General features: G+C 40.3%; 1 protein-coding gene across 2 annotated transcripts in view; it reads left to right on the top strand.

Annotated features, from left to right (window-relative positions):
- The window catches only part of RNF130 (ring finger protein 130), an 81,999-nt gene that overhangs the window by 49,619 nt on the left and 13,891 nt on the right, over positions 1 to 18,489 (top strand). For both annotated transcript variants that reach the window (XM_045026981.1, XM_045026980.1), the window contains exons 4-7: positions 143 to 214; positions 2,203 to 2,285; positions 15,210 to 15,306; positions 16,375 to 16,579. In XM_045026981.1, coding sequence (XP_044882916.1) covers positions 143 to 214; positions 2,203 to 2,285; positions 15,210 to 15,306; positions 16,375 to 16,579 — 457 coding nt within the window. The remainder of the gene's footprint in view (positions 1 to 142; positions 215 to 2,202; positions 2,286 to 15,209; positions 15,307 to 16,374; positions 16,580 to 18,489) is intronic.

Raw genomic sequence — 18,489 nt, 5'->3', positions numbered from 1 at the left:
TCCTCTGTACTTTGAATATTAGTCAATTATAGCAGAGTATTGTAGCCAAACTAAGTATTTAGTCAAACTAAGTCATTTTAAAAGAAAAATTGTTAGACTCTAAGCATTAATCCCTGTGTTCTTTTCTCTGTAAATTTAATAGCGTCGTCTTGGAGATGCTGCGAAGAAAGCCATCAGCAAATTGACAACCAGGACAGTAAAGAAGGGTGATAAGGTATAGTAATAAGACTTCAGCAAAGTATACTTGAATCTCATGGTTTATTTTGGTAGTAAAAACAATTCACTTATCTGATTTGTTTTTCTTTCTCCTCTCATCTTTGATGCTGGTTTACTTGCTGAGGAGTTCATCTTTTGCTACAGTATTTCAGTGTGACATCTAGAGCTTTTCTGTATACTGTAGCCTTTGCTCTCCCGAAGGAGAATTTCTCTTGCTTAGGGACTAGTTGAGCTCCATCTGGTAACTGTGATTGTGAGTGCTGTTCTGTGCTAGCTGGCTGAGTATTTCTGCAGGCAGGAGTGCAGAAGGCTTTGTATTGAGCCTTCATGACAACATTTCATTTGCTATGCTCCTAATAGCTCTGTATAAATTGTCATTACTAGAGAAAGGCAAGCTTAGTGTTAGTTATGTGGAACACTGTAAACTTGGAATGTTGCATATATGTTGTGCAAAATAAAAATAGAGGGGCTAAGAGGAAGAGTTCTTGTGAGAATTCACTTTTATAAATTAGTCTCTTGTGTTAGGGGAGAGGCATTTCATTTGAGTTGAAATACCTGAGTATGAAGTCTTGAGCTATGGGGAACTGTATTCGGCTGTCAGAGAATAATTGATCATGAACTGTGAATTAAAAAGCTACAAGTACTCATCAGTTCTTTATCAGTGCTGTAACATTTATTTATAGCCTTTCTTACTTTTCCCTTTCCTTTTGCAAAATGCACAGACCCGATTATAATTAAATGGTGTTCTGATTATGATTTTTCTTTTTAAAAAGAAAAACGTTTCCCTTTGGTTCTTCCACTGGCTCCCTCTCATCATCTTTCCTACCAACGAAACCGAAGTATGATAAGCCACCCCTGAATTTGCTTCTCTAAAGAGAAATATGAGAAAAAGGCTTTTCCCAAGCCTTTGCTTTTTTTGTTTCTAGGCAATTTTGTTATAAGAATCTTTTGCAGTAGATCTTTGCTGATGTGTGTATATTTAGAACTTATTAATACTACAAGGGAAGATGCTGCTTTCCTGACAACATAGACGCAAGATTAAGTGATATGGAGGTTGCAGAACAGGCAGCAGGGGACGTGTATGTAGTTGAAAGGAATACAGGAATAAACCTGCCATTCATCAGTGCAGCCCATCAGGATTCTCTGCATGAAATATTGACTGCCTGTTTCCAACAGTGGAGTTGTTAATTTTGTCTTGCTGTGGTTTTTGATGTCCTTGTCTCAGTACTTTGCTAGTGTTGAAAAGAATTGTATGATTTTGGAAGAAAGCACAGCCTGTGTGTCTGTGTAGCCCACATATTTTAGTGTATACCATCAATGCCATGGCTTTATCTACATGAAATCTGCCTTTCTCCAAAGGGAAACTTAAAATATGTGAAGTTATTTTTATCCCTTTAGAAACAGTAATCAGACTGTAACCTTTATAACAAAGTATAGCCAGCAAGTGATCCTGAGCTGCATGTCTGTATAGGAATGACATCAGTAATTCTTGGGTCTGAGGAGTGGGAAACACTGGACTTTCTGAAGTGTGAAATAAAGCAGGTTTTTAGCTCTGATTATAGGAAGAGATGAAAGAATTCTGCTTTATTATAATATAAATTATATTTTATGAAGTAATGATGTAGACTAGATCATAACTGAAATAAAGTCCTGTGGAAATAATATCTTTTGAGTCAATATGAAAAGTACTATTTATACAAATGAATTATGGCTGTCTTATTCTAGTTTAAATTTAAGATATACACAAATACTAGTTTTAAATGAGATGGTGACTTTGATATGCATATAAAGTGTGTGTTGTATCTTCTTTGTGAGGCATATTTGAATTTAATAACCTTTTCCCCCTTTTCTGCCTCTTCCTGTTCATAGCCACTTTGTATATTTGATCCTCACTGCCACAGTAGAATTCCTGTTTACTAATCATGTCTACTTTGCCTTTAATGTAGTCTTAACTCTTGACTTGAGTTTTCATGCTATTCATTTTAGGAAACAGACCCAGACTTTGATCATTGTGCTGTCTGTATCGAGTGTTACAAGCAGAACGATGTTGTCCGTATTCTGCCATGCAAGTAAGCTAGCAATTTCTCTTCCCTTGGTAATGGATTTTTTCCTAAGAAATGTTTATGCTGATTCTTGTTTACATCCCTTTGTTTTATTTTATCTAGCATTTGCTCTTTTCTGTTATATATCAACATAGGTGTGCATAATATTTTACACATACCTAGTTTAGACAGGTCCCTTGTCCTAGGAGCATGCAATCTAAATAAGGTTAATACAATACAATTAGGTGAGAAGGTGGGAACTGGCAGAGTTATTGATAATGGAGACTATGCAAGAAGAAGAGGGTCTGGAGGAATGGCAAGTGATTGGCATATGGGAAGTAGGAAGTGATTTTTTTAAGGGATGTGAAGACCATGAAAAAGGCACAAAATTGGGAGAGAGAGAGTGAGAGCTTTAAGGATTGAAGATTGGGCAGATCCAGTACTTGCATTAATTATAGTAAACTAAAGTATAGATGCAAAATTCCACACAGTGGATACTGCAACCTGGTATCCTGCTATGCCTGTGGGTCCCAACCCAAAATTATGCTGTCAGAATGTGTCAAAGGGTTAGATGGGAGACCTGTGGGGTAGGGCGGGAGGGATTCTGCCCACTGAAGTAAGGGGGGCTGGCAGGGGTTGCAGAGCCCACCCTGCATTCTGTGGCTCCAGTGCCATGAGGCTGGCTGGGCTTGGCTGTCTGCTCCAGGTGTTGCAACATGATGTACAGGGTCACAGCACTGCTTAGATTTGGCCCAGCTGCCTCTCCGTCATGATGATGAGGGACCAGACAGGCCAGATTTGACTGGATCAGTGACAGCATGCACCAGGTTACAACACCACTCTCTCAAATTTGACCTGTCTGGCCTCCACCAAACATGAGCAGTACTGCAACCCCAGAGATCACAACTCCCAGAGCATGGAGCTGAGCCCAGACAGCACGGTGGGACAGAAGCTGCAGGATTATGGTACTCATGGTGTACTTATTTAGTACTTATTATGTACGTGTGTATATTATGTGGGTAAGAAATATTTAGTAAGCCAGACATTTCTTTTACTAAAGGTATTTAGTGTTTTTGGGTTTGGGGTATTTGGGTTGTGATAGGCTGTCCTGAGACCAAAAAGGTGAGAACCAGAGGTCTAAGCAATTCCAGCTTGCTCAAGCATTTCCCAGTTACTAGAAATGCTGCCATCCCTCATCTCCACCTTAGTGTTGACATCAAGGATTATGTAAGAAAATTGTTTTGGCTATCCTGTACTGGCACTTAAAGTGTAGCAACCAAACTCTATCCTTGCGCTCTTGCCTCAGTCTTCTCATTTCCCCTCCATCCCAAAGATCTTGATTTAGAGCTATGTGACATTATTTCTGTAGCAGATTTTCAGTTGAACTGCTTTTTTTGTGTGGTGAATATTTTTGGAAGAATTATCTAATAATTTGTGGTAGCTTTGACTGTTACCAAGGATATCTTTCCCTTTCATTTTATAACACATTTTTCTTCTCCTCTTCCCCCCTTCAAAAGAGAAGTACTTGCATTACTATGCATACATGCAGCCAAGATCCAGCAACTTGGCCTATGTTTGGTATATAAATAGCTATATGCATGATACACTAAGAAACAACTAAGTCACAGTGTTGGAACCAGGCATCAGTCCCATGTTCCTGAGGGGCATATTGCAGCTCATTATCAGTCTTCTAAATCCTCCTGCAAGCTGTCCTAGATAGCTGGAAATTTTTTCTTCTAATGCATAATGAATTTTTGCTATTATAAGATTAAAGAAACAATCTCAAATTATAATTTATATATAGTAAATAAAAATGTCTTTACCATGGATGATTCTGTTAACACCTTTCTTTACTGGGGCAGGAAGATTTTATAAATCAATTCACTTTCCCTGTATTCTTCATTTACTTGCTTTTTTGTGTGTGTCTTGGACATTGAAAATCAATGAAATGTCTCATTTTTAGGCTTTCAGTGCTGCAGTGCTTGGGTAACAAACACTGCAGAGACGTGTTTGTTTAGAAACTATTTCCATTGAAATGTGGTGTTTAAAAAAACACCACTTGGGAGCATTTTTCTTGGTCTTTGATGTTGTAAAGGTTTGTTTTTACAAAGTCTAATTTTTTTACCCAAATTTGAATTACACTTTTAAAAATGCACTAGTTTTTATTTACTCTTATGCAACAATATTCTGTGCTCAAGGACCCTACAAATTATTATTAGCTGCTGGATAGAAATTTCAGAGACTGTTTGATTCTCTGTAATTTCAGGGTATAGTTCAAGAACCTTCAGTTACATCATAGAAACACAAATTTTGGGTCCAGGTTAGAGAAGATTATCTAGAGACTCCAGACTCTCCCACTTCTTTCCCTCTTGTCATTAAAATTTTTATTTAGCTGTTCTTTGAGTGATTCATGCTCATCTTCACATGTATGCCATTATCCTAGAAATTTTATGTTCTAACAGTTTTTCATGTGTAATTACCTTGATCTAAAGTCATCAAAGTTTTTGAGTACAAGTATTTTCAGCTTTCTTTTATATCAGTTTGCAATAATTAGATTATGGCTTAATACAGAGAGCCAAATGGTGTCAGATGATCTGTCCATGAAATGTGTTCTCTTATTTCACTGTAGAAGCAGGGATTTTTTTTGAGGTGTGCTTTTCTGAGACTTGTTTCTAGCTAGTCTTGAAAATCAACAGACTTCAACATATGGAATGTAAAGGGCATCTGAAGGGAATAAGGAGTACACCTAATTCTGAGAAGAACTTGCTTTTATTTATTGGGTTTCAAAATATAGGGTCTGTCAATTTAAATAAGTGTTAATGTGTTAAAATGAATATCAACCAATTTAGGCTTAACACCTGACCTCTTAAATGGTGATAAATTGTCTATGAATTTCCTAAATCTGCTTTGATCCCAGATAGGGGCAGCTCCAGGTTTTTTGCCGCCCCAAGCATGGCAGTCAGGCCGCCTTTGGCGGCATCCCTGCGGGCGGTTCGCTGGGGACGCAGATTCAGTGGCGTTTCTGTGGGTGATCTGCCGGTCTCGCGCCTTCAGCGTACCCACCGCCAAAGCCGCAGGACCGGCAAACCTCCTGCAGGCATGCTGCCGAACACTGCCTGACTGCCACCCTCACAGCAACCAGCAGGGTGCCCACCGCGGCTTGCTGCCCCAGGCACGCACTTGCTGTGCTGGTGCCTGGAGCCACCCCTGGTCCCAGAGAGAAATAAAAAAGTATCCACATTATTATTCACCTTAAGCAACTAACGAATCAATAATGTATCCCTTCTGCAGCAAGATGAAATACAATGAATGAAGTGTATGGCAGTTGTTTGAAACCGTGCAGGTTCAATTCCCAGAACTATTCCTGCTGACATTAACACTTAGAGCCCTAAAGAAAAGTAAACTTGACTAAGTTGGAGGGAGCAGAACAAAGTAAAATAGATTGTTTTCCCTCAACTTTGCTCTGCATCTCGAACTAAGTGCTTCCCAGCCTCCTTAGTCCTTCCCATCCCCAAACAATAAAGCAGGCATAGAGCACCGTGCCCCAAAAGCCTAATAGAGCTTCTGCTGGCTCCATGCCCATTCCTCCCAGATTGATCTCCACTCATAATTCATGTTTTCCTACTTCTGGATCCCAGCCTAACTGTGTGTATCAAGGATTATAGTAGTAGGCAGAAGAAAGGCCAGACAAGCTAAACTGTCTTTCACCAGTTTGGACTGCCTCTTTCAGCAGTCCCCAACTAGTTCTGCATCCCTGCCAGAATCCTACCCTCCTTTTCAGCTGAACACTGCACACGCATACACACGCTGAGTGAAACTCCTTCAAAATTGCTTCTAAAGTGTTAAAATAGCTACAGGTCAGCATAAAATCCTAGTGCACGGACAGAAGTAAATCATCGGTTACCATGTTGGCCTCTGAGGCACTAACAAAAAGATAACGCATGTTTACCAGATGGCAGAAGAAAAAATGATCATGGAAAAATTTATTTCTGAGCTTCTAAGACGTTTAACAATGGAGGGTAAAACATAATGTATTGTGGACATTTGGTAGTGACTCTTAATTAGAATCATATCAACTTCAAAAAAATATTAGTTTACCTCACCTACCATTGGTCCCCCTACAAATTTTTGTTGTCTTGCAACCCTAGCTTCTGTTTTTAAACATTTTTCTTCCCTGGAGCTATATGAAAACCTTAAATCCACATAAATGATACTATGAAACTGCTGTCGAATACACAAAGCAATCTGAAAGAATGTTTCACTGCCTTTTTCAGCTACAGTAATATAGATGTAATAATAGATACAAAAATTAGACTGGTTTCAGAGTAGCAGCTGTGTTAGTCTGTATCCGCAAAAAGAACAGGAGTACTTGTGGCACAAGTACTCCTGTTCTTTTTGCAAAAATTAGACTGACTGTTTCTAATTTTTTGCCTGAGAATATTTTGTATATTAATGGAGTATAAAATTGCCTGCTGATCAGCCAAACACAATTAGGATTCCCTGCAATTAAGTGGTTATCTTTGGAGGTCAGACTAAATGACCATAATGGTCCCTTCTGGCCTTATCTTTAAATCTCGCTTGTGCATCTCTCAGATCACTTAAGTATCTTGATTGGCTCATTTTTAATTTTTTCCTGATGGAACATTTTTTTAGTAAAAGATTGATCTCATATTAATCAGCTACGTGTAGTAACAAAAATTTTTTACTGATCTCTGGAAAAAAAGAGAGAGCATTACAAAGAATGGTATGTCAATGGCATAGTAATATTATTAGGGTACAGTTTTGCTTGCATTTTCCCCCTCATATCACTAACAAGATTGCACATTCTTTACATAGTACGTTCAAAAATTGTATTAAATTACAAAAGCAGTGAACAGAATTTCTTTAGATAATAGGCTTTTCTAGACTTGTTTGATATGAACAGGTAAGGAACTGGGTGTACTAGTAAATACCTTTATAAGATCTTAATCTCTCCCTTTCCACTCTCTTCTCCTGCCACTCCTCCTTCTAATTTTCATACCATATTTGTCATCGGTAAAAAAGCAATAAAAACAGTACAGTCAATAAGCCAGACATGAAGAAATATCTTGCAAGAGAATGTTGAGAAAAATGGATAGAGCTGTATTTTGACCAAGAGACACCAAATGAAAGAGTTGGCCTCTGTCTTTTAAGGAAGCTGTAATCATTGGACAGTGGGTTTCAATGACGTGACACAATGCAGTTTACTTCTTATAGCCCATTGTGAACGTAGCATTTCCTTTTGCTAGCTGCTAGAATTGTGCTCTCCTGTTTAAAGTCCTGGTCTGACAGTCTTATGCATTGGTACAATGAAATCTGGTGTGGCCCAATGTACAATATAAGCAAAGCCCTGTGTGCGCCGTAGCAAGTTGGACCTAAATTCTGTGGCAAAACTCTAGGTTTCTGGTGCACATTGGTGTTGAGCTTTGTGGCAGATAAAAGTACATTCAGTAAAATTCTCCTTTTTAATTAAATATGAAAATGACTAATATAAACAATATAGTATTACTTGTGCATATTGTAGTTAAAGGCAATGTCTCCTACACAGCCACCTCCGTGCTCCAGAAGCTGAAATGTTTTCAGTACTCAGAGCCTGTAAACATGGCTGCTGGAACTTTGTGCTAAGAGGACATAAGAGAGCCTCCATTTCTACCTAACCTCCCTCAACACAGGGTGACATCATTTTTAGACTTGTGAGCATTTATTTAAAATTTTTCTATTGTATTATCTTATTATATAAGTTTTAAAAACAAGTAATGAAACAAATGCATCAAAAAGACACTAACAAAAGACAAATCTCTTAAATAACCTCTTCACTTTTCTATCACAGCATTGAGGCTAGGAAAAAGAAGGGAGACCAGAGTGGCGATGGGGTGATGAGGAGGTAGCGAGTTGTCGGTGTAATGAGTGGTGTGGAAAAAAAGGAAGGAGAAGCTAAGGAAATGGTTTCAGAAGCGAGGAGAGAGGAGTTTGGGGAAATCAGATTGGAAAAGAAAATGAGAAAGGAAGACGGGAATTGAAAATGAGTCAGGAAGAGGGAGACACCAGAGGCAGGGAAAGAAAGAGTGGACAGAGGGAGAGAGGGAACAGATATTGAGAAACAGAGCAAAAAGAGAGGGAGGAAAGGAAGAACAAAAGCAACATAGCAAATTTTTAAAATGTATTATTATAAGGTTGAATGCCAAATTGATACAGTAAAATACAGCATGCATCCGACGAAGTGGGTATTCACCCACGAAAGCTCATGCTCCAATATGTCTTTTAGTCTATAAGGTGCCACAGGACTCTGCTGCTAAAATACAGTACATACAGATTTTGGGCCAGCTTCTTAATTTTCCTTTGCGCTAGGTGCAGGAATGGAGAGGGTGACAAAGATGACTAGCCATATCTGTGCCTGCCTTATTCTGGTGCTACTGTAAATTGAGATGGCTTGTATCAACCATCTATGGACTGTTATGCTGGAGCAACATCATTTGGAGTATACTGCATTCCACCCAACCTCCCTTTACTAGGGAATGGTAGGGAACCATTACACCAGCCAAAGAATCTCCCTATAATGGGGCTGTTTTGTGGGGGACATTTAGGCCTACTTCCTCTTTCTGGAATGGCATAAAGGGTGTGTCTATACAGCCTGTGGCAGCAAGCCTCCCAGCCCAGGTAAACAGTACAGTCCTTTGAAGTTGCAGTTCAGCCTGGAGCCTATGGCTTCAAAGCCTGAACTCTAGACGAACCGCAGCTTCAAATGCTGTCCATACAGCTATTTTTAGAGTGCTAACCTGAGCCCCACTAGCCTGAATCTGTCAACCGAGGCTGAGGCTCGCTGCCACCCAAAGAGGTCACGTTGTACAGTAGAATCCAGTCACTGTTTACATACCCACATGCAGAGGCTGATTGGCTCAGGCACTCTACGGAAAACAAAACTAATTAAAAGTCACTTGCTGGAAATTCTGCCAGCATGGGGGCGTCCTTTGCTGCCACAGAGCTGACGTCTGTGCCTCCTTTCCTGCAGCACCCTGTACAGGAGGAGGAACGGGGCTGGAGCACACTACACCCAGTTATCCCCTGCTGGTATAAGGTTTCTAGGAGACCATAGTAAGCTAATGTGAGTTAGAGCAGCTCCCTCAGAACTACTCAGGTTTGTCCCTTTGGAATGCTCCGTATTGGACTAATTCACATGTATTTTTGGGGGAGGAAAAGGTCTCTGTTGTGGATACAAGGACTTCCTCTTTCAAGCTCAACTTTATAAATTACTCATACTTGTGCATTATCGTCTTATCAGTTTTTGTATCTGCTGTTCAACCCCTGGAAATACAGAAAAACCTGGACAGATCAAGAGCCCCCATATCAAGGCCAGCAGGATATTTAAGGGAGGGAGAAATAGCAGGCAAAAATATGTTGATTAAAATTAAAATTTCGGAGAAGGGGGGGAGATTGTAAATTTTGGAAAACATTTATAAGGTTTCCCAGAGGTCAAGAGGTTTAAGAACCAATAGCAAAGAATGAAAATATCAGAAAAGTAGTTAGGTTTTAAATGCAGAGAAACACCTTATCAGACTGCTAATATCTCTTTAAAATAATCTCATAATATTTACTAGGTACACACTGGAATCCATATCATTCAGTGCCTGATTTGATCTGAGTGGTTTTATAGCACTGAGCTCTGATTAGCTGATAACAGCATATTAAAGCTGTTTTCATACTTATGTGGAGTCTTGATGTCTGCTGTTTCACAAAATATTAGATTGTTGTAAATGCATGTCCCACTCTAAAATCCAGACTACGGAGTTTTAAAAAGAAATACGAGTGACTAAAAGCATTAAAATGTGTAACACAACACAGTAACATAATTATATATACCATGGGATTCCAAGCTCACTTCTACCTCAGAGGACAGCTGAATAATCTTTTCTGTGCTCTCATGAGTGATACAAATAAAAAATTAATAACTATTGACAGCAGAAATAAGGAAATAGGGAGTGGAGGGGTTTTTTTTTGTATAGTTGCTCAAGAAGGATGAGCAGAGTACCTATCCCATTTTTCACACTTATGTTTATCCCACATTCATTGCCTTAATAAAGATTCTAGAATGAAGTAAGGACATCAGCAGGCTGGTTAATGGAGATTCTTACATTTTCTTGATTAAACAATCCAGCATATTCAGCAGTACATTTGTAGCTTGATTAATATAGCTCTCTGTGCCAGATAGCCGTGCCATGCCATGTCAAACCAGCCCATGAATGCAGGAGACTATAGTTCTGATGTCAAAAGTGACTGTAAAAATATGATCATAGAAGATTAGGCTTGGAAGAGACCTCAGGAGATCATCTAGTTCAACCCCACCAACACCAACTAAATCATCCCAGCCAGGGCTTTGTCAAGCCAGGCCTTAAAAACCTCTAAGGATGGTGTGACGCAGTAGGGAGCGAGGCGGATTGACCTGGGAATGTCGTTTGGTTTTGCTGGGACTGTCTGCATTGGGGATGGGATAGCAGGGGATGATTTTATTTGAGTTACCTGAGCTTGTAACCGAAGCCAGGAGGCGGGGGGTGCCAGGTGACACCTTTGCCTGGGAAACTGGACAAAGGGAGAGGAGGAGCTGGGGGAAGGGGGAGAGAGATAGCTAGAGGGGGTTTTTTTTTCTTTCAGTTTTGTGCTGGGTGGTGAAACGCAGGGAACCCCAAAGCTGGGGTCTAAGCTCCCTAACCCCCCCTCACCCCCCCAAGAAAGACTTGACTGAGGGGTCCTGGTTGTACCTACAAGTTCTGCTTGAGACTGCATTCCTGTTGTCTAATAAACCTTCTGTTTTACTGGCTGGCTGAGAGTCACGGTGAATCGCAGGAAAAGGGGTGCAGGGCCCTGATTTCCCCCACTCCGTGACAGATGGAGATTCCACCACCTCCCTAGGTAACCCATTCCAGTGCTTCACCACCCTCCTAGTGAAATAGTGTTTCCTAATATCCAGCCAAGACCTCCCCCACTGCATCTTGAGACCATTACTCCTTGTTCTGTCATCTGCCACCACTGAGAACAGCCAGCTCCATCCTCTTTGGAACCCCCCTTCAGGTAGTTGAAGGCTATCAAATCCCCCCCCCCCCACACTCTTCTTTTCTGCAGACTAAACAAGCCCAGTTCCCTCAGCCTCTCCTCTTAAGTCATGTGCCCCAACCCCTAATCATTTCCGTTGCCCTCCACTGGACTCTCCAATTTGTCCACATCCTTTCTGTAGTGACGGGACCAAAACTGGACGCAATACTCCATATGTGGCCTCACCAGTGCTGAATAGAAGGGAATAATCACGTCCCTCTATCTGCTGGCAATGCTCCTGCTAATGCAGCCCAATATGCCGTTAGCCTTCTTGGCAACAAGGGCACACTGCTGACTCATATCCAGCTTCTCGTCCACTGTAATCCCCAGGTCCTTTTCTGCAGAATTGCTGCCTAGCCAGTCGGTCCCAAGCCTTTAGCAGTGCATGGGATTCTTCTGTCCTAAGTGAAGGACTCTGCACTTGCCCTTGTTGAACCTCATCAGATTTCTTTTGGCCCAGTCTTCCAATTTGTCTAGTCACTCTGGATCCTATCCCTACCCTCCAGCGTATCTACCTCTCCCCCCAGCTTAGTGGAGTTCCATATTTCTCTTCATTTTTAAATGGCTTCCAATCCAATGATATATAAAATTATGTTGTTGTGTTGCTTTAGGATGGCAATTTATTGCTTTTCGTCTCTTAACTTTCTTTTTAAAACTCTAGTCTTGCTTTTAGAGTGAGACATGTTCACAATCTAATATTTTGGAAAATTGCGGATATCAGATGTACTCCTATTGCCAATAAAGTTATTTTTTCCTAACTGCCACCTGTGCAAACTCAACCTTGGTTATTAATGTCAAGCTGAAATCTTTCCTTGTGCATCATCACCAGTAGTAAAGGTTCTGCAGACCAGAGTAGACTCTTAGTTACACCTGTACATCCCCACTCACCTTAGTTGGTTTGAACAGGTACTACTGATTAAACCAGGGGTGGCTCTAGACATTTCGCCGCCCTAAGCATGGCGGCATGCCACGGGGGGCGCTATGCCGGCTGCCGGGAGGGCGGCAGGCAGCTCTGGTGGACGCTTGCGGGAGGGTCCGCTGGACCCACGGCTTTGGTGGACCTTCCGCAGGCATGCCTGTGGGAGGTCCACCGGAGCCGCCTGCCGCCCTTCCTGTGGCTGGCATAGCGCCCACCGCGGCATGCCGCCCCAAGCACACGCTTGGCATGCTGGGGCCTGGAGCCGCCCCTGGATTAAACATAATTACATTGATGCACTTGAATATTGCCACCAGCTTAATACCTGTGGACATAAAATTATTATTGTACATGCACTACTTCTTTCCTTTTTTACTGACAAACCTTTTCAGGAGCTGTTCTCCAGGAAGTCAACTTGGAGACTTAGTAACTTCCTGGTAACATGCCTCTTCTGTTCTGCTTTTAATGTCTCATATGGTAGAGAAGGAAGAATGAGCAATATTACTATGATTTTAGAACTCGGAGACACATGCCCTGCTCAGCATCTCAGGGGACACAGAATAGAAGGCAGAAGTAAAGGCAGCTATACAGTGCTGTTGCGCCTTCCTGATTCTGAGCTGCTCTGATGGCCAGCTATGGGTTGTTCTGTAGCCTGGAATAGATAGTGCACTTTACATTCTCTCGGGTATGTCAGAACAAAGCTGTTTCTCAACTAGCTATGCCCACCTAGCCTCACAGCCTACACCAAGAGGAGTTTTTCTTCTCAGGTAGGACCATCACCTTCCTGAATGATGTTAGCTACATCAGTGGAGGCTCTATTCCATCAACATAGCTGCATCTACATTGGAGATTTTGTTGGCATAACTGTTGGTCGGGGTGTGTGGTTTTTTTCACCCCTGACTGACATAGTTGTGTCAATACAGCTTTTCAGTGTGGACTAAGTATATTAGTGCATGGCTGTGTTGTATTAAGGTAGATAATCTGATACCATTTCCTTCCCCGACTACTCATTGTCAAAAATGTTCTACAAGTAAAGTGACATGTCAAGAAAGGCCAATCATCTTCCTTTGCCTGAGTGTGTTGTTACTATCCTTGTACAGTCCTTTCCTGTTAAGTTTATATCAAAATCAATGTTAATTACCTCTATATTAATCAATCTGTCTGAAAGCATGTCTTTGCAAGACACATGGGTGGCAATACAAATCTCTTGTCTAATTCAAATTAACATGCTGTGCAAGTAGAAGCCCATTTTGCTTTCTCATCTTTAGATTTGTTTTTACTATATAAGATGATTAACCTGTTTTTCTAGTTCTCAAAAGGTATGTATGATAGGGTAAAGCTTCTAAATGTTTCTCCTCCCTTTGACATACCTTTGCCAATTATAAAAGCCTGCAAAGAATTAATCCATAATAGGTTTGGTTTGCTTTTAATTGTAATATGGCAATTGATTTTTAGTTCAAACTTGACTTCTAATGGGACTGTGCTCTTGCCACTTAATTGAGAATAAGTCCTGGATGGAGCTTAGTGACATGGAAGGAGGAGGAGGAAAGCAGAAACTTGTGTGAAAGCAGCTGCTTCAGAGAGGTGCTACTGCTGCTCAGGGCTATATTTCAGAGACCCAGCTGTATTTAGGGGAGTCTCTCCCCTATCCCAAGAATCCAGCATGGAGAAGCCACAAAGTGTCCCAGCAGCTACAACTGCATGGGGAGGGAGACAGCCAATGTTGTTCAACCAGGAAAGGGAAGACACTGATGCTGCTGCAAGTTGTCACCTTCTGAACCTTCAAGAGAAAGCTCCCTTAAGGTGTCAGTGTCAGCAGGTTGGCCAGTGCCCGCACAAGCCATTTAAACTGATGAAAAGTAGAGGTGTGGCAGCTATCCCTCTTGACAAGCACAGAAGCACTAAAAACACTCTGCTTGGGAGAGGCAGCAGCAAAATCACCAAAGTTGATTACAGCACTATTATGTCAAGGTAGAGGAGATGGACACTCTCACCCCAACTTCCACCATTATTAGTTATTCTCAGTTGTAATGTTTCTGGCCCTGTTTTGACTACTTAATAACCCAGCTAGCATATTTGAACAATTTTAATGGGGCAGGTCCCTATTTGAGATAGAGCCAGTGCCTAAATACTGTTGCAATAGGTTCTTTTATAAATTGTTATACATATCCCCTTTTAAAATGTTTAAAATTAAGGATTATCGTGTGACACAGATACAGGACCTTAACTAGCACCGTGTACTAAAAGAAAACATACATGTAAATTTTACCCTGCAGTTTGTACTGTGGTTACATCCAGAAGCACCAAACTTAATATGCAGAAAATAATCCTGCAATGATCCAATTGTATACCTGATATTTAGCTAAATAATATATTATCAGTAATAAAAAATATATAAATATTGCAAAAATCTGAAGTATACTTAGAAGGCATCGCAGGTTATTTATTGCTACAGGTGTGTGTAAAGTTATTAGCACTGTTATTTGGTGGAATGCCTACATATTCAGTATGTCACAGTTTTACATCCATTAAGGACAAGGTTGTGTGGATCTATATAGATTCTGTAGTTCACATTATAAACTGATCCTGTTATTGGGGCTTCAGCAGGTGCCAAGGATCTGCGTGTGCAGAACCAGGGTTTTAAATCCTATTTTTCCTAAGTGAATCATAATTAACTGATAGCAAAGGAAAGCAGAACTTTAGATTTCCTTGGTCCAGACAGCACAGAACACTAAGAGGGATGAATTCTGCAGTTAGGTCCATGATGTTATTTTCTTTCTCTTTTAGTTTGTGTTGCAAGCTTCTAAATTGTTTTCATTGAAAGTTTCATTTCTGAAATCTCATCTGAGTGTGAGACTGTTCATGCTGTACACTATGAAACTCTCTGTGCAGGTTTATAAATTGTGTGCGCCCCTGTGTATTCTTTTTTTTAGGCACGTTTTCCACAAAGCCTGTGTGGATCCTTGGCTTAGCGAACACTGTACCTGTCCTATGTGTAAACTGAACATTTTGAAGGCTCTGGGAATTGTAGTAAGTTGCATATTTGTGACCTTTATTACATAACTGATACGGCCGTTCAAGTAACTTCTTCACACAAAGTAGCTCATAATAAGAAATCCATCACAGCAGGCATGGTGGGTTGGCAAGAACATATTGCTCAGCCATGTTGGAGCCCTTCTTCATGTGGTTTGAGTGTGGCCTCTGATCTCTGTCTTTTCAGCCAGAGGACCTCAAATGCATATAGAGAGGTTGAGTGCTCGGAGAATCCATTCTGCAAATACCAGCTGCTAGCTGATTCACAAAGAGACATTAGAGGATGGTCTCAAAGGAGATCTTTGTCCCATTTTCCTGTCTGGGGAGAAGTTCTGAGTGCAGTGGTGATTCTCAGGCAGATTATTTCCTGCATATAAAGGGGAAGGAAAAGCCTATGCCACGTCTGTAGTAACCATCAGGTCACGCACAGCAAGGGAGAAATCAGGCCCACATTCCTAGCTGTGTCAAACTGCGCAAACTTTCTAGAAATAACAGCAGATAACATATTGTGGGCAAGCTACTTTTGTAATTAACATACCTGAGTTGGTAAAGGAGGAAACAATGTAATTTGACATGCCTTGTCTAATACCTCTCACTATTGATGTAGAGTACAAAGAAATCTGCTTTTATGGCCCATGGTAACAAATTTCTTTACTGTTAAGAATATACTATCGTTGTGTATAGGCCACCAACATATTCAACTCCCTCTCCTGAATCATAATGATATTTTCTGATCTATGTACAGAAAGTTTTTAGCCTTGTTGTTGTAGCCTTATTGGTCCCAGGATATTAGAGAGACAAGGTGGGTGAGGTAAAAGTCATAAGCTTTTGAGCCACACACAGTGACCTGAAGAGCCAAACGTTTCTTTTCACCAACAGAAGTTGGTTAAATAAGATATTACCTCGCCCACCTTGTCGCTCTATGATAGAGATAGGCTTTTGTACATATTCAGTGTCGTCTTTATTTATTTTTATTTTTTTTAAACTTAAGCAAGGGAGACTTTTTTGCAGGCTGCCTGTGTATAGAATAATTAACATTTTAATATGGAAATAATGTTTTTCCAGCCAAGTGTGCCATGTACAGATAACGTAGCCTTTGATATGGAAAGGCTCACCAGAGGCCAGCCAGCCAATAGACGATCAGCACTTGGTGACTTTGCCAATGACAACTCACTCAGCCTGGAGCCCCTACGTACTTCTGGGATGTCACAGCTTCCACAGGACGGGGAAATAACTCCAAGGACAGGGGAGATCAACATTGCCGTAACAAGTAAGCATTATTTGTTTTTTATTATAGTTTCATGGTTTCCCTGTTGTGTGGTGTCTGGTTTGCTGTGGTTCTGCACAACAGGGCAGCGGTGAAAGCTTTCCCTATAGAGACAAAGGTGACCTCTCTCAGTGTAAGAAACTTACATTTTTTTTATTGAAACTGATAACTTCAGGGATTGTTGCAAACACTTTCATTATTAATGGTAAATTCATTTAGAACTGCATACAATTATTAGGTGAACTTCAAGAAGAAAATTAATTTGGTAACCAATGTGGGAAGCATGGTTGGCAAAAAGGCATCTACTATTTTTACACAGCAAAAATATACTGCAAGACTATTATTTAACTAATTAGTAGTTACTAAGTTGGTTATAGGTACTATCATGGTTACTTAGACGCTTTCTCAATTAGTGTGTTGCATTTGGAACCCCAAGGCCCAGGAGCAAGGATCTAAGAGATTAGCCCTAGTATTTGTCATGTCTGCCTTTATAACATACAGTTTTTGTGTTTGAGGTGAAGATCTTTGAACCCAGCGTAATCTGGATGTTTTGTGGTGGTATGATATTGTAGGACAGTGTAAGCAAACTATTTGCAAGGCTCTCGTCAAAGGAAAAACGGGAGGAAATTCCACTGAGTAGATTCCACCTGGGGTTTCTGGTGTATAAAGAGAGACTCTGAGAATACAGTATGCATGGCATTGCATCATTTTCTAAATGTTTTAGGGTAATGATTTGATGTATGGATAAGTGTTTGTTTCCCACTGCATCACAGAACTCAAATCCATGTTGGAGGCAGTCGATTTTCTCATATTTTCTTCATTCATATCTATTCACCCAATCTCATAAACTCAAGGGATACTGCTTATATTCTTACCTATGTTAATAAGCAGAGTTACTAAAAAAAGCTTCTAAATACAGTGCATTATGGAACATTTCTTATGATGCTACAACAAAGCAAACTTGTGATAGAAAACTTTCCTTTTTCCACTTTTCCCACCTTTCCTCCAAATTTACCAATATCCATTAGTGTGCTGGCCTGAGAAGGGCAAATCCAAACTCCAAATCTAATTCATTCACAAAACCAAGAAGTCACTTTGTTCAGCATCTGTCATTACTAATCCACCCCTTATTTAGCTCTCCCAAACACAGATTAAACCTGGTAACAATTTTTAATGTTCAAAGTGTTCCCGTCCAGGAGAGAGCCTGGTTTAGCTGCAAACTTCTAACTGCTCAACTTCCTTGAAGGCAGGTGTGTTGACTGTCTGTTCCATCTTTGAAAGGCAGGTACTACAACAGGGAATACCATGGTAAAGAAAAGAGAAATATAAGCACCAGTTCATTCTGATAGTGGTTATAAAATAAAGTTTCTTTAAAAAAGCTTTTCAGGTTTTAACTTTCCGTATAACACACATGTCTCTGGCACACTCAAGTAAAGCCTAAAATACATCTCAGTAAACCAGAATATTTGTAATTAAACCTATTTGCAAATGCAGAACTTCTCAGGAGGAGAGAGAGCATAGTGTCTGTTTAATAATACCTTTGATATTGAATGCTTTTTTTAAAAGGTCATAGCAAAATATTTCTTATTTTAAAGCATTTGTACATTTTTATAATCATTTGAAACTGAAATCTGTTTCTTTTCTAAATATCACATCCTTCCGTTATGTGGAAAATTTGTTAGTGTTGTGGTTTAGTGCTTGGCAACTGGCACTAACTTTGTTTAAATAAAAATAGCACTAAAGTATTTGCTTTTAAAAAATAATTTAATTTTTTATAAGTGTGTCTATATACACATGTATATGCAGTCACATTTTGGACTCCAGATCAACCCTGACAATATCCATATTAACCAGGAGGAGAGGAGAGCCTTCATTTACATTTTTCCTTGTCTTGCATTTCACTTTACTTCGTT

Source organism: Mauremys mutica, chromosome 8, assembly GCF_020497125.1.
Source record: "Mauremys mutica isolate MM-2020 ecotype Southern chromosome 8, ASM2049712v1, whole genome shotgun sequence".
NCBI lineage: Eukaryota > Metazoa > Chordata > Testudines > Geoemydidae > Mauremys > Mauremys mutica.
This window is presented reverse-complemented; position numbering and strand designations above follow the sequence as displayed.